Source organism: Acinonyx jubatus, chromosome A2 (assembly GCF_027475565.1).
Source record: "Acinonyx jubatus isolate Ajub_Pintada_27869175 chromosome A2, VMU_Ajub_asm_v1.0, whole genome shotgun sequence".
NCBI classification, from domain to species: Eukaryota; Metazoa; Chordata; class Mammalia; order Carnivora; family Felidae; genus Acinonyx; species Acinonyx jubatus.
This window is the reverse complement of record NC_069383.1, coordinates 150,643,275-150,658,372: the sequence shown is the minus strand read 5'-3', so window position 1 is coordinate 150,658,372 and position 15,098 is coordinate 150,643,275. Positions and strand designations below refer to the sequence as shown.

Here is a 15,098-nt window from a genome sequence, read left to right as displayed (position 1 = left end):
TTCTTTCTCCCTCAAATCTGTGTCCAGCTCTCAGGGCTCTGGTTTCTGAACTCCCTCTTAGTAGCTAATAAATGCACTTTATTTCTCATTCTGCCTAAAAAAAATTTTTTTTACAAAGGTTTTATAAAACGTATCATGTTTTTATTAAAAACAATTTTTTTTATTATTACATGTATTTGTTTTGAGAGAAAGAGAGAGACAGAGCATGAGCAGGGGAGGAGCAGAGAGAGAGGGAGACACAGAATCCGAAGCAGGCTCCAGGCTCCGAGCTGTCAGCGCAGATTCTGACGCGGGGCTCGAACTCAGGAACTGAAATCATGACCTGAGCCGAAGTCAGACGCTCAACTGACTGAGCCACCCAGGCGCCCCTAGTGTATCATGTTTTTAAAACAGTTTCTTCTGGAATTCTTATTTCTGGTCCTGTCGCACCTTGTGCTTAATGCTTTGGCTCATGTACTGTCCTCTCTTGGGAAGTGTGGGTTTATTCCCAGCATTATTTCTGCTGCTTTGCAGAAGGAGTCCGATCAGACATGTCATGTTTAATTCTCTTATCATCCCCAGCCCTTTCAGTTTAAGCTTTGTCTTTCTTATTTCCGATGGTGCTTTGTATCCTCGAAGCTTTTTTGATTGGATGTGCAGGTCAGCCCATCTCTTGTTGGTTCACGTTCTTAAACTCTGGATCCTATTCAGATTCACTAAGGCACAGTCGTGTTTCAGCTTCTCAAAGCATCTTCATTCCGATGGTGTACCTACGGGGCAACGGTGGCTGTACATTCAGACCATCCTGGTGGAAATGATCATAAGGGCCCTTTGCAAATAACAGTGCTTATATGTATGCTACGTAATAACCACAGGGAAATGTTACCATTTGACTTCAGGTGAGTATTAGTACAGTCATTGTTGATAAAAACTGAATGAGAAGCTCCTTCATGTGGTTAATTCCTAGGTTTTGCAGCTGGAAGAAGCTGCCTTTTGTTTCATGAAATAAAGATACCTGAGGTGTGCCTGGGTAGCTCAGTAGATTAAGCGGCCGACTTCAGCTCAGGTCATGATCTCACGGTGTGTGGGTTCAAGCCCTGCGTCGGGCTCTGTGCTGACAGCTCGGAGCCTGGAGCCTGCTTCGGATTCTGGCTCTGCCCCTGCCCCGTGCGTGCTCTTTCTGTCAAAAATAAAAATAAACATTAAAAAAATAAAAATAAAATAAAGATACCTGAAAACAGTATAGGGGCCCAGAACGATATCTGGATAATTCATTATTTGGGTCTGCCATTGACTTAGTCGAATGAGCCATTTTTTTTTTTCATTTATTAATGGGAGTTGAATAAATTAATGGTGGCCAAACTGTGCCAAAGCCTTGGTATTGATGGAGAGGGCTCGGAGGAGAGAGCAGGGCATCTCCTGGAATGGTTCAGCATTCGGCTCTTACATATATATCAGGTTTCCTCTGATTTCATTGGAAAGATGATATTGGGGCACCTGGGTGGCTCAGTCAGTTAAGCGTCTAACTTTTGGTTTGAGCTCAGGTCATGATCTCACAGTTTGTGGGTTCGAGCCCTGTGTCAGGCTCCACACTGGCAGTGCAGAGGCTGCATGGGCTTCTCTCCCTGCCCCTCCCTCACTCACTCCGTCTCTCTCTCAAAATAAATAAACTTAAAAAAAAGTGATTTCACAGCACTTTTAAGAAGAGTCTCAAAACCTGCTAGTTTCCTAGGTTTGGGATTCTGCGAACCTGTAAGATTTCTACAAATTGGGGTTGGCCAAGGTGGGGAAGGGAGGCACTGCCAGCTGTTTGCCAGATGTAAGGACAGGACATGACATAAGATGAAGTCCAGCTACTGCCACCGTAATTGCCCCCAAAAGAAGGAAGGGTACATGAACTCAACAAAAGACCCCAGAGAAACAAAAATAGCCCTTTGGATTGAACAGCTGCATAGTATAAAACACTCCCCACATTGTCCCTGATCTGGTGGAGATGGGGGCGGGGGGCAGGATGCAGGAGAGGTCCTTGGGGGTCATTGGGCTGCGTTCTCTAAATCCCCGTTCATCAAAAATCAGTGACGTGTAACGCGCTTGTTTTCCAACGGGAACCAAACGGGGTTTGCTGGGTTGTTCTCAAGATGTTGATTTCATTTGGTTTATTTTTAAAATTTCTTCTGGTTTTTAAAAATATTCATAGATTTGGTAAGGTTTTAAGCAGGCGCCCCCCCCCCCCCATAATTAGCACATCAAAACCTTCATATTTCATTCTATTCAAACCTTTTGTCCTCACTGAGATTCGAATATTTCAAGCAAAGCACCTCTTCCAAAAGTATCTCAGCCTTGACAATTCAATCTAGAAGAAAAACACGATGAAAGGACTTACATCCTAGTGACTCAGTAATGCAGAGGAAGGCTGAGTGTCACGTGCAGTCACCACTGGAACCTGTCAACTCAGAATTTTCCGTGGCAGGAAGGAATAGAATGGGATACGGAGATGATCTTCAAATCATGTAATGTAGGTCTTACCACATGGAAAGACACCAGCTCCCATGAGACCACATGCGCGTTTGCTTGGAAGTTAAATGGAATTTATTGATTATTGGAGAGGAAAAGCCGTGGGTCGTTTTCAGAGTTTATCATGCACTGGTTAGGTGCTTGCAGGCATTTAAGAACCCCCTAAATTGTTCCATAAATTAGAAAGCTTTGTAGAACATGCAGTTTCACCAGAAGATTGATTACTAGTTTATTAATATATTGTTTTATGATATGTGATTACTATATTCAAGATTTTATACTTTTGTTATGGTGATGTGTCAAGACAGTACAGTATCCGCTGGTAGAGATAACTATGGAGATGTTGAAACTTTTTAAATCCACTGGTATTCGTTAGGAAACACAGTTGCAAACCACCTAAAGTTGCTCCGGTTAATTTCAGCCACAAAGGAATTGATCAGAAGAGGATCAGGTTACTCACCTTTGGGTGGGAAGGCTGGAGACGCCGGCTTTGGCAGGAATCAGGGAGAAAAAGGGCAGGGCTGAGATTGTGCCCAGGAAAAGGTCTGACCCCTATGAGTCCCAGAATCTCCTGCCTCTCCCTTCTAGTGCCCCTGTGCCTCTGGGTCCCCCCACAGTGTTCCGAGACTGTGATAGGTTACAATCAATGTTTAGCTTGCACAGAGGGGGAGAGTGGGACTGGAAAAGCTTCCACAGTTGGTGGCACTCACCATCTCGGATTGTCCCCAAGAAAGAAGAGCCTGTGGGTGCTGGGCAGCTGATGCAATAGAAATTCACCGTGCCACTGGGGAGAACAGTTGAGGAAGAGGCTTCGTAGTTAAATGCGGGCCGAGGAATGTACTAAGGACCAGAATTTTTGTCCTGGCTGCAGTTAGCTAAGTGAGGATGGGCAGATTGCTAAGCCTCTGGAGGCCTCTGTGTCCTCATCTGTGCAGAGAGGGAATTTTAGTGACATCCTCGGCCCTATGACCCTATAACCAGAGACTTCTTTCCGGCAGTAAAATTTAAAAAATAAATGAGATAATAACAGCAGGCAGAGTCGTAATAGGCATCTCTTCAAAGTTAGAGGATGGTAAGTGGACACTATGTGAAACCCGGACACGGGAGAGCTGCACTTAAGTGCGTTGATGGCCAGGTGGTCATTCCACAGCAGGTGTGGGAAGGGACGGACTTGCGGGGTGACCCGGGGAAGATCCTGGGGACTTGTATCCTCATCTGCGAGGTGGAGATACTACCACTGGACCTGCGCTGTTGTGAAGAGGGAGTTTGGCATCGATCGTAGAAACGCCCGGCCCATGGGAGGCTACTTGGAGGTTACTCCCCCCTGCCTGGTGGCCGGGGGCCTGGCCCTGCAGTGCTGCTCGCCCGCTTCTCCCTCCAGTGGAGGGAGTGACGTGGGAATTTAATGAGCACCTGTCCAGCACAAGGCACAGTCCTGGGCTCTGGGCCCGGCCACGCGGGGGTTGTACAGAAAGCCCAGGGAGTCTGAAGTTGAGTCACGGGGCTTACAGGCTGGCGTTCCCCTGTGCCCTGCCCTCCGGGAGCCTCCTGGGGGTTACAGCTGCCACTTCTGCAGTGCCAGACTTAGTAACTTGTTGTTTTGCTGTTGCGTTTCCATTGCAACACGAAACGCAGATCACCATATAAAACAAGTATATAGCTTATCCATTTATTTTAAAGCAGCCTCCTTTGGAGGTCAAGATGCTGAATTTTGCCAGCACCCCAAAGACCTCCCCATACGCCCCTTCCCAATAATAAATGTCCTTCTCTGCCTCCCAAGTAGCCACTGCCCTGACTTTTAGGATAGGCACTTCCTCGCCATTTTCCCTAGTTGTGTCATCCACGTGTGCCTCCCTGTACTCTGTGCTTTATTCTTACCCTCCCTTTAAAAAAAATGTGTTTAAATAAAAAACATTGTTTTTAGTTTATTTATTTATTTTGAGAGAGACAGAGACAGCACGAGGGGGAGATGGGCGAAGAGAGAGGGAGAAAGAGAATCCCAAGCAGGCTCTGTGCTGACAGCACAGAGCCTGATGTGGGGCTCCATCCCATGAGCCATGAGATCATGACTTGAGCCGAAACCAAGAGTCAGATGCTTAATGACTGAGCCACCCAGATGCCCCTCTCCCTTTTCTTTTCTTTCTTTTTTTTTTTGATGCCTTTTTTTTTTTTTTTAAATTTTTAAGTGTGTATTCATTTTTGAGAGACAGTGGGGGAGGGGCAGAGCGGGAGGGAGACCCAGAATCCGAAGCAGGCTCCAGGCTCCGAGCTGTCATCACAGAGCCCCATGCGGGGCTTGAACTCACAGACCATGAGCCAAAGTCAGACCTGACGTGAGCCAAAGTCAGAAGCTTAACTGACTGAGCCACTCGGATGCCCCTGATGATGCCTTTTAAGTGTATTAGTCTACAGGTTTGCCTCTTTATCCCTTTCTCTTTCTTATAATTTACCAGTTGAATAGCCAGGCTGTGTGGCCCATAGAGTTTCCTGGGTTTTGCTGATTGGACACTCATGGGGCAGTGTGACATGTTCCTGTGTCCTCTGGAGCCCCTGGCTCCTTTTATTACACCAAACACAATGTCTTCCATAGAGGAAGGAGCTCGGTGACCATTTTGTAATTGAAGTTGATGGGTACGTGGAATCTTTGGTACATGATTCATTCATAATTGAGATACCACATTCCATTTCCTAATTTCCAGAGCCGCTGGTTACTTTGAAACAACTGACTTCTAGGAAAGCCTCATTTTTTTTTTCTTTAAAAAAATTTTTTTAAGTTTATTTATTTATCTTTGAGGGAGAGAAAGAATGAGCATGAGCAGGGGAGGGGCAAGAGAGAGGGGGGGAGAGAGAGAGAGAATCCCAAGCAGGCTCAGCACGGAGCCCGGGGCAGGGCTCGAACTCACGAGCCATGAGATCATGACCTGAGCTGAAATCAAGAGTCGGACGCTTAACCGACTTGGCCACCCAGGCGCCCCAGAGAACCTTGCTTTTAGATGGAGTATACACTGCAGTTCTAACCCACTTACTCGTTTTTCTCTCTCATGCATCTTTAGGACTGTAGATCCAAGACCGAATCCTGGAATTCACCTTACTCTCTGGGTTATTCTAAAACTAGTCGTTCCGTGTCTCAAGTCTGTGCTGGCAGTAACAGAAACTCTTACGGGTTTCTAACACTTGCTTTTGAGCTTTCTCAAACCATGTGCACATACGTAGCTGTGCAAATTCGTGTTCCGTTTATGTCGGTCAGGAAAGGGAGAGGTGGGGAAACCGTTGTTTATCTGAAAGCGTCAGGAAACAGGCCCTTTCCATCGGGTCAGTATTCCAGCCAGCGGAGCGTTCATCTGTGCCCGTGATGTGCATGGTTAATCAGTTCCCGAAGCATCCTTATCCAACTGGATACATGCACACTACACGTGGCCTATGGTTGAACTTTGCTTTGATGAGTCAGGATCTTATACTTCCTCAAGCCATCACCATCAGTGAGTTTTAGACACCCCAGAAGTCACATTTAAAGATGAATCTGGTATCAGGGGCACCTGGGTGGCTCAGTCGGTGAAGCATCCGACTTCGGCTCGGGTCATGACCTGCCTCATGGTTCGTGAGTTCGAGCCCCGCGTCAGGCTCTGTGCTGACAGCTCCGGGCCTGGAGCCTGCTTCGGATTCTGTGTCTCCCTCTCTCTCTCTCTCTCTCCCTACCCCACTCACACTCTGTCCCTCTCTCACTCTGTCTCTCAAAAATAAACATTAAAAAAATTTTTTTAAAGATACATCTTATATCAATTTTTTTTTTTTTTTTGCGGTCTTTTGTAACTTTCTCTTCGATTAGAACGCTTGCTGCGTTAGTCATGGGATTGAGGCCTCTTGAGATCCCTAAGAGAGGAAAAGGAAGGGACACCAATGAAGTTGAAAGGCTGCCAAAGGGCCCCTTGAAGAGCCAGGCTCATGGTGCCAAGCCCCTGGGAGGATAAGGCCACGTGTGCACTATCGGCCGCATGGCCACTGGGACGGGTCTCCTGAAAGCAGAGAGCCTTGGCTATTCCAGATTGTTAGAGACGGGCTTCCTCTTTACTCTCGGGGGGAGGGGGAACAGAGGAAAGGGGGCTGGTCTCTATATTACCTTGACAGGAGGCCCATATCCCAGTTATGCATATTTTTCATGGATTCAAAGGGTCCACTACCCACCAAGAGCTGTGGGTGCTGTGTACCCGGTGGTGAACCCAAACGAGCCCGGTCCTTGCTCTCTGGGAGCTTACAATCCAGAGGACAGGCCCAACTGTCAAGGAATAAGCAAGCAGACCAAAGAAGAGATGGGTGATGAGGGAAGTGGAATAAGGAGAAATGAAGGGGTGCTTTAGACAGGGCGGCTGGGCCAGGCCGGAGCATTGCCCATGCCCAGGCCGTAGGGCAGGCTGGGTGGTTTTTGAGAAACTGAAAGCATGTCCCTTTTTTTTTTTTTTAAGTTTATTTATTTATTTTGAGAGAGATAGAGTGGGGAAGGGGCAGAGACAGAGAGGGAGAGAGAGAGAATCACAAGCAGGCTCCACGCTGTCCGTGCAGAGCCTGATGCAGGGGTCAGACTCACGAAACTGTGAGACCACGAACCTGAGCCCAAACCGAGAGTCGGATGCTCACGCGACTGAGCCACCCAGGTGCCCCTGAAAGCACATCCCTTTAGTTGAAGCATAATGAACAGTCGGAGCCAGAGTTCTGCCACCTTGTCAAATGTTCACTCTTTATGCGTAACTTGATGCGGAACTATTAAGTATTTTAGATTTCCCCTGGAAACCTCCCCCCGGCTATGATCACAAGAAGTTGGAATGTATGTATGCCATTTGAACATGGTTGATTTGCTCCTGATTCTACTTAAAACGAGCAGCTCTAGGTGCCCTTGATCGTGTCCCAGGATATTGGGCACGCGTTCCTAGTACAAGAGAGTGTCATCAGCATCCTGTAGTGTCCCAAGCACAGATCACCGGGAACTCTCAAGTTCTAAAACTTACCTTATTACACTTTTTCTGTATCTTCTTTATCAGCTATTTGGTTTTCACGGATCTCCTTTCCACATTACCAGGTGGGCGTTAAAATACGCACAGTTTCTGCTGGATTACATTTCATTATTAAAAGGTATTTTTTTCATCTTTCACGAGGAACAGTCCAGAAACGGGAGAAGCCTAGGAGCGGTCGTCGGAAACGACCTCCAAACACCAGCAGGGTGGTTGGGTCTCGGCGTTGAGGATCGTGCTGAGTGTCCCATCATCACTAGGTTCATTGGTGGCAGAAAGGAAGGGGGCCTGCCTCTATTAAGCCTTTGTGCGCTTGTCGTGTTCGAAGGACAGCTTGAACTCACCGAGGCTTTCCGGTGCTCTCCCCCTTCCGTGTGGCACGCACATGTCTGACTTCGGTTTTCATGTCAGTGTCGACCTCTATTCCTCTTTCCCCTTCTTGTCACTCGAGACTGATGGCCCTGCCGCAGGAAGGCTCACCATGTCACTGAGCAGCCAGTAAGCCCTGTTCCAGAACAGCACTCGCTGTTCCTTGCGCCCTGCTGTGGGCACACACCCTGTCACCCCATACGCGGTAGGATTTGCTCGTCCCCAGCTTTCGTTCCTTCACCTGCTCCATTTTCCATTACCTGTCTGCTTTCAGATTCCCCTTCACTCTCCCTGTCTGTCCTTTTTGGAGCCTTGCTTTCCTCACTCACTCCTGTGACTTTCCTTCTCCTTCTCAGGGGGTTCATCCACCCACCTCTTCTCGTATCTGTCCCTGTGTCTCACTCTGCTCCTTCTCTTCCTTTCCTTCCCGCAATTTTTCTGCTTCCTTGCCTCATCTCCAGGACCCATGTCTCACCTTCCGTGATGCTAATTGCATCTGGCATTGAACTTTGATCAGTTACCCGACTACCAGCAGCAGGCTGTGTGCGTGCATTGTTTAGACTTCACGGTAGACTCTGGCACGTCCTGCTTTGCATGTGCGCAGGCCCCCAGCGCCTAGATGGGGTCCCGGTGTAGAGGGGTGGGTGGCTAATACATTGTGGTGGAGTAGAGAAACGAACGAAAGCATGGCTGGCCAGCTTGATGGGGTCCATTATATACAGTTTCTGGCTCTGAAGAAATGTCTGGATCTTGAAGCTTCCAGACTCTATCACATAGATGACACAGGATGGGTAGCCAGATGACGGGTATAGGAAATGCCCTGTGTTGTTTATCGCATGACTGAGTGCGAATCTCTGTGCTGGAGGGGAAAGAATGTTAGTAAGTGTGGGTTGTAGTTCTGGCTCGTCTGCTCCTACAGCCTCTCGTCAGAAAGTATAAGCTCTCTGAGCGTAAGTTCATTGATTTGAAAGTGAGCTACCCTACCCCCGAGTATGTGGGAAGAGATGTGTAGAGGCACCGTATGAATTACAAAACACTGGACAAGTAGAGCATTGTTGTGTTGCCTTTATTAATCGTAATACAGTTAAGAATTTAAACTTGGACTCTTGGCAGCGCTTGTGTGTTTCAGTCGATTAGACGTCTGTTGATTTCAGTTCAGGTGGTGTTTTCACAGTTTGTGAGTTCGAGCCCTGTGCCAGGCTCTGCACTGATGGTGTGGAGCCTGCTTGGGATTCTCTCTGCCTCTCTCTCTCTCTCTCTCTCTCTCTCTGTCTCTCTCTCTGTCTCTCTTCCTCTCAAAAATAAATACACATTTAAAAATAAAATAAAGGGGCGCCTGGGTGGCTCAGTCGGTTAAGCGGCCGACTTCGGCTCAGGTCATGATCTCGTGGTCTGTGAGTTCTAGCCCCACATCGGGCTCTGTGCTGGCAGCTAGGAGCCTGGAGCCTGCTTCGGATTCTGTGTCTCCCTCTCTCTGACCCTCCCCGTTCATGCTCTGTCTCTCCCTATCTCAAAAATAAATAAACGTTAAGAAAAAAAAAATTAAAAAAATAAATAAATAAAGTTAGACTCTTCACAATGTAAGTATGTGATTTGCTTTTAAACCCATCTGTTGAAGGAATGTGTCTCATCATCAAACGCTGAGGGACAGCATGTAGTTGAAGCCATAGAGAGTAACTTATAGAAAAGCCTCCCTTTTATAGGCATTTAGGAGTAAAAGTAGACAAAACAAATAACAGTGAAAATAGATACGCACTTCTTTAAAAAAATTTTTTTTTAATGTTTATTTTTGAGAGAGAGACAGAGTGTGAGCTGGGGGGGAGGGGGGTGGCAGAGAGAGAGGGAGATACAGAATCCGAAGCAGGCTCCAGGCTCCGTGCTGGCAGCACAGAGCCTGACGTGGGGCTCAAACCCACGAACCATGAGATCATGACCTGAGCCAAAGTTGGATGATTAACTGACTGAGCAACCTAGGCGCCCCTATTTATTTATTTTTAATGTTTAGTTTCGAGAGAGAGAGAGAGACAGAGTGCCAGCAGGGGAGAGGCAGAGAGAGAGGGAGACACAGAATCCGAAGCAGGCTCCAGGCTCTGAGCTGTCAGCACAGAACCCACTGCAGGGCTCGAACCCATGAACCATGAGATCATGATCTGAGCCAAAGTTGGATGATTGACTGAGCCACCCAGGTGCCCCTATTTATTTATTTTTAATGTTTATATTTGAGAGAGAGAGAGAGAGAGAGCAAGCCAGCAGGGCAGAGGCAGAGAGAGAGGGAGACACAGAATCTGAAGCAGGCTCCAGGCTCCCAGCTGTCAGCACAGAGCCCGACGCGGGGTTCGAACTCACGGACTGCGAGATCATGCCCTGAGCCGAAGTCGGACGCTCAGCCGACTGAGCCACCCAGACGCCCCTAGATACACACTTCTAATAGCAAATATTTACACAAATCAGTGTGATGGTTTCCTTTATGCTGATACTTTTAATGCAGAGATGTAATATATAGTGTTCTATTTCTGATACAGGTGAGTTGTAGAATGCCCATCCCCATGAGCTGCTTATCTTAGAGTTTCAAAATTCACAAACTTGAACTTGTTTTGCGTACTTCCCAGACGGTGGGAGAGAAAAACGCACTCACTACATTCATCAAAGATGTTAATTAAGGTCTTTCTTCCTTAATTTCCTTCCTTCCTTGAAACCTTGGTCCCCTCCGAATAGAGAAAGCAGTGAAACCCATCTCACTGAATTGAGTCATGCTGAGTGCGTCTGTTTCCGACCCTTGCCGAGCTCCTCGAGCTCCTCGGATTGGCAGGTGGACAAGAAGGGCCCTGCATCCGGGGCCTCTGTTGGTGTCGCGCTTTTCCTGCCTCAGCCAGACCCCCCCATCGTGTGCTGTCTCTGAAGTAATCCTTCCTTCCTCCTGTCGCCCCTACAGGCCATGCAGGACGCGCTGGCAGACCTTCCAGAATGGTATGGAATAAAAGGCATGCAGGCCCACTGGATCGGGGACTGTGTGGGCTGCCATCTGGACTTCACATTGAAGGTGATCAGGCAATAGTGTCCCCATCCATTAAAGCTCCCAGATGCCCTTCTGCGGTCTCAGAAGCCGCTGAGCCCATCAGCGGCTCGGGACAGCGCCACGGCCCTGTCGCGTGGAGAAACACTGCCGGGCGCACGCAGAATCCCAGGCTTCGTGGTGGCCGCATTTTTAAAGCGCAAAGAAACAGAAACGGACTCTGATCACATGCTTCTACTTAACCCATTGTGTGCTGAAAATTCTCACTTTAGAATGTGACCAGTAACACGTTTCTTGAGGGATTAAGTTTACATTCTGGTTTTGGTGCAAAGTCTTTGAGATCTGTGCTCTCACACTTTCAGTAATACTGGCCACTTCCCAGGTGCCCCATGGCCTCATACTGCTAGTGGCCACCCTCCTGGACAGCGCAGATATACAGAGCTTTCTGCGGGTCCACGAGCTCCCGGAAATGACATGTGCCATGTCGTGTGGGCATTTTCCCGAGCAGCGGGCCCAGGGCTCCAAGGGGTTCATGTCACAAAGCAGGTTAAAAGCCGACAGAGCCAAGGTTACCGCCATCTCGGAACTGGGCACCCTTGACGCTGGTAAGGACTGGGGCTTACCCAGGGTTCCAGAGAGCTGGCCTGTGTGGAAATGCTGCTCAAAGGTCACTACTCAGGGCCCACCTACTCTGGAAGGTGCCCCTCAAACCTCTTCCTCGTGGTCCCTACAGACTAGATAGTTGTCATGTTGTCGTGTCTCACCTGGTGGGTTCTGTGTTTGTTTTTTAATTCTTCTGATGTCTCTTTCCTGCTCAAAGCTTTTGTGCTCTTTCCTTTAGCTCCAAACTCATCCCTCACCTTAGGCCAGATCTGGAGGAGGGGACAGCAGCCAAGACGCAAAATTGACCTGCCTTTCTAGAGTCTTCCTACCGGCAGCCATAGTGGTGTCCCCGGAGTGGAGCTCACGCTGCCCTGTGCCATCTCCCCCACGGAAGTGGTCCCCCTCACCCCAATGGCAGACACGAGAAGCCCCCCATAAGAGAGCCGGGACTTTGAAAAACAAATCCTGAAACGACCAAATCCTCTTAGCACTCTTCAGAGAAGGTGGTCAGATTTCTGAATTTCAGTCCAGCTGCGACTTTTGTTCCAGCTCTCAGGGCCATCTCATTTGAGGGTCCCGTGCATTCGACTGGGTCTGGCCCCCGTGTCGAAGGCCTTTGCTCCTCAGCCAGGGTGAAGGCCGTGGGCCTCTGAGCCGTTCGGCCGCTTACATGGGATGTCTTCCGTATTCTCTCCCTTTCCCAGCATTTTTTTTATGAAAATGTTTCTGTCTCCATTCCTGGACCCGCCTAAAAATGAGATGGCTCAGGAGAGGGGACAGGCCTGGCTCCATAGGTAACACCTGACTGGCACTCAGGCCATAGTGTCGACTTGCATGTCATTGGCGTGCAGTGAGCGCATTTGAAGGATCGTGTAAAGGGGGGAGCATCTGTCCCCTCTAGGTCATATAATTTGCATTCAGTTGATGCCTAATGTATGCCTCTTCCTTAAAAGGCATTTAAGCAGCCCTGGGAACACTCAGTCATGAGCTCAGCTGTCCTTTCCTTCCTTCTTCAAAATGGTATTAGCCTCAGTGACTGTTTTTTTGAGTAGAAAAGTAGATGCCTCGGGGCGCCTGGCTGGCTCAGTCGGTTAAGCAGGTGACTTCGCCTCACGTCATGATCTCACGGTCCGTGGGTTCGAGCCCCGCGTCGGGCTCTGTGCTGACAGCTCAGGGCCTGAAGCCGCTTCAGATTCTGTGTGTGTGTCACTCTCTCTGCCCCTCCCCTACTTGTGCTTTCCCTGTCTCTCTCAAAAATAAGCAAACATTGGGGCGCCTGGGTGACGTAGTCGGTTAAGCATCCGACTTCAGCCAGGTCACGATCTCGCAGTCCGGGAGTTCGAGCCCCGCGTCGGGCTCTGGGCTGATGGCTCAGAGCCTGGAGCCTGTTTCCAATTCTGTGTCTCCCTCTCTCTCTCTGCCCCTCCCCCGTTCATGCTCTGTCTCTCTCTGTCCCAAAAATAAATAAACGTTGAAAAAAAAAAAAAAAGCAAACACTAAATAAATAAATAAGTAAATAAAATTAAAAAAAAAAAACCCAACTAATCAGATCATAAAATGGGCATAAGACTTAAATAGATTAGGAAAAAAAAAAAAAAAGATGCCTTTAATTTTTTTCCTTTACCTTAAGCCCTGGAGGAAAGTATAGCCCCTTTGTCAGGACAGAAACAACATAGTGTTGATAGTTATTTTTGATTCGTGAGCAAAGGAGCCAGGGAACGGCGGGGGGGGGGGGGGGGGGGGCTCTTTCCTAGCATGCTTTGACCACCTGCGCTCGGGGGCCGCCAAGCATGCCTGGCAGGGGGCACCAGGGAGGGCTTCTCCAAGAGGAACTCGATCCTCCCCTCTCCTGCCCGTCTCTGCCCCTGCCAGGGGCCATCACAGGGCCCCACGTGCCTGGGACTGGAGCCAAAAATTGGCCCCAGTGCTCGGGAGGGACAGGAGGGGAGGGAGAAGGGGATGTGGCCGGGGAGCATGGCAGCCCGGAAGGAGCACTGGGGAATGGAATGACTCTGTTTTCACTTGCCAGGTGGACGGGCGCGTCACGGGGGAAAAGCTGACGGCCTACACGGCGACCCCCGAGGCCATTTACGGCACCTCCCACGTCGCCATCTCTCCCAGCCACAGACTCCTGCACGGGCACAGCTCTCTGAAGGAAACCTTTCGGAAGGCACTCGTCCCTGGCCAAGGTTAGCTGGCAAGTTCAGGCCACCGCTGGGATTACACCTGAGGGACAGTGCTTCCCAGGTTCACGGTCCTTTCACATACGTCGTCCTGTGTAATTTGCCCTTCACCTGGGCCTGACTTGGTACTATTTTATTTTATTTTAATGTCAAAAATTTTTAATTTTTTTAGGTTTATTTATTTTGAGAGAGAGAAGGGTAGGGGCAGAGAGCCGGAGGAGAGAGAATGCCCCGTGGCAGGCTCCACACCATTAGCAGAGAACCCAATGGGGGGCTTGAACCTGCGAACCACAAAACCATAACTTGAGCTGAAATCAAGTTTGGATGCTTCATTGAGCCACCCAGGTGTCCCTAAAATTTTTTTTTTTAATGTTTATTTATTTTTGAGAGAGAGGGGGTACACGTGAGCAAGGGAGGGGCGGGAAGGGCGAGGGGAGGCAGACTGGGAGGGTCTCAAACAGGCTCCATACTCCACACGTAGCCCGATGCAGGGCTCGATCCCACCACCCTGGGATCATGACCTGAGCTGAAACTAAGAGTCGGACACTCAACCAACTGAGCCACCCAGGCCGCCCCTGCTTCTTGAGTTTCTGACCAAAAGCTCAATTCTCTTTAAATATAATCTAGATTTAAAACCCTTTTCTGATAGGAATCGAATCTCCCGCGTAATGTACAATTCCGTCCTCAAATACAACTCTCCTGATGACGGCGACAGGGAGGAAGCCAGTGTGAATCAGAGGAACCATTTTCAACAAGTTCATTTTAATATTTTAAAGAATTCCCACCGTAATCTGGGCAGATGAGCAGAGCGGTCCTCAGTACACGCCTTCAGTCTGTGGGACAGGCTGACCTGGAATCGGCCCAGAAGGTGCTATCGGTCAGTGTGGATTTGGGGAGTTCCTGTGCGTTAGTCCGGATTCTGTGGTTGCACGCAACAGAATCCATCCCTGGCCAACCCAGAGGACAGAGGGAACAAGCTGGAGGCTGTGGGAAGCTTGCTGACTGGCAGGAACGAGTCAGGAAGAAGACTTGGCCCAGGGCAGCCGAGGGTTTTGGCAGCTGGAGCTGACAGTCTGCCGAGCGTCACTGACTGAGTGAATCTGCTCCCACCTCGCCCTCAGTGCTGGGGCACTTGGTCCAAGATTTCTGTTGCGGGGAAAGGTGTCTGAGTGGTGTAAGTGAGGCCCTTGGCCTTTTTCTCGGGCAAGGGAAGGGCAGACACATTCCTTGTTAGACCACCAAGACTATAACCAGTGAGGAGGGGTAGCTCCCCCTCAACAAACTCGGAGGCTCTTACTAGAGGAAGGCGGTACGGGCCCTGGGCAGGCGAAAGGAAGTCCCCCATCTGTTAGAAGTAGGTCTCCAGGGGTGCCTGAGTGGCGCAGTCGGTTAAGCGTCCGACTTCAGCCAGGTCACGATCTCGCGGTCCGTGAG

At 49.1% G+C, this 15,098-nt stretch overlaps 1 protein-coding gene across 11 annotated transcripts in view; it reads left to right on the top strand.

The window, feature by feature from the left end:
* LARS2 (leucyl-tRNA synthetase 2, mitochondrial) overlaps positions 1 to 15,098 on the top strand; it is a 181,824-nt gene that overhangs the window by 99,544 nt on the left and 67,182 nt on the right. For all 11 annotated transcript variants that reach the window (XR_008297170.1, XR_008297173.1, XR_008297172.1 and 8 more), the window contains 2 exons: positions 10,798 to 10,905; positions 13,511 to 13,670. Coding sequence is in view for 7 of the 11 variants with exons in the window: in XM_053219548.1 (XP_053075523.1) it covers positions 10,798 to 10,905; positions 13,511 to 13,670 (268 nt within the window). In the remaining 4 variants the exon portion in view is untranslated. The remainder of the gene's footprint in view (positions 1 to 10,797; positions 10,906 to 13,510; positions 13,671 to 15,098) is intronic.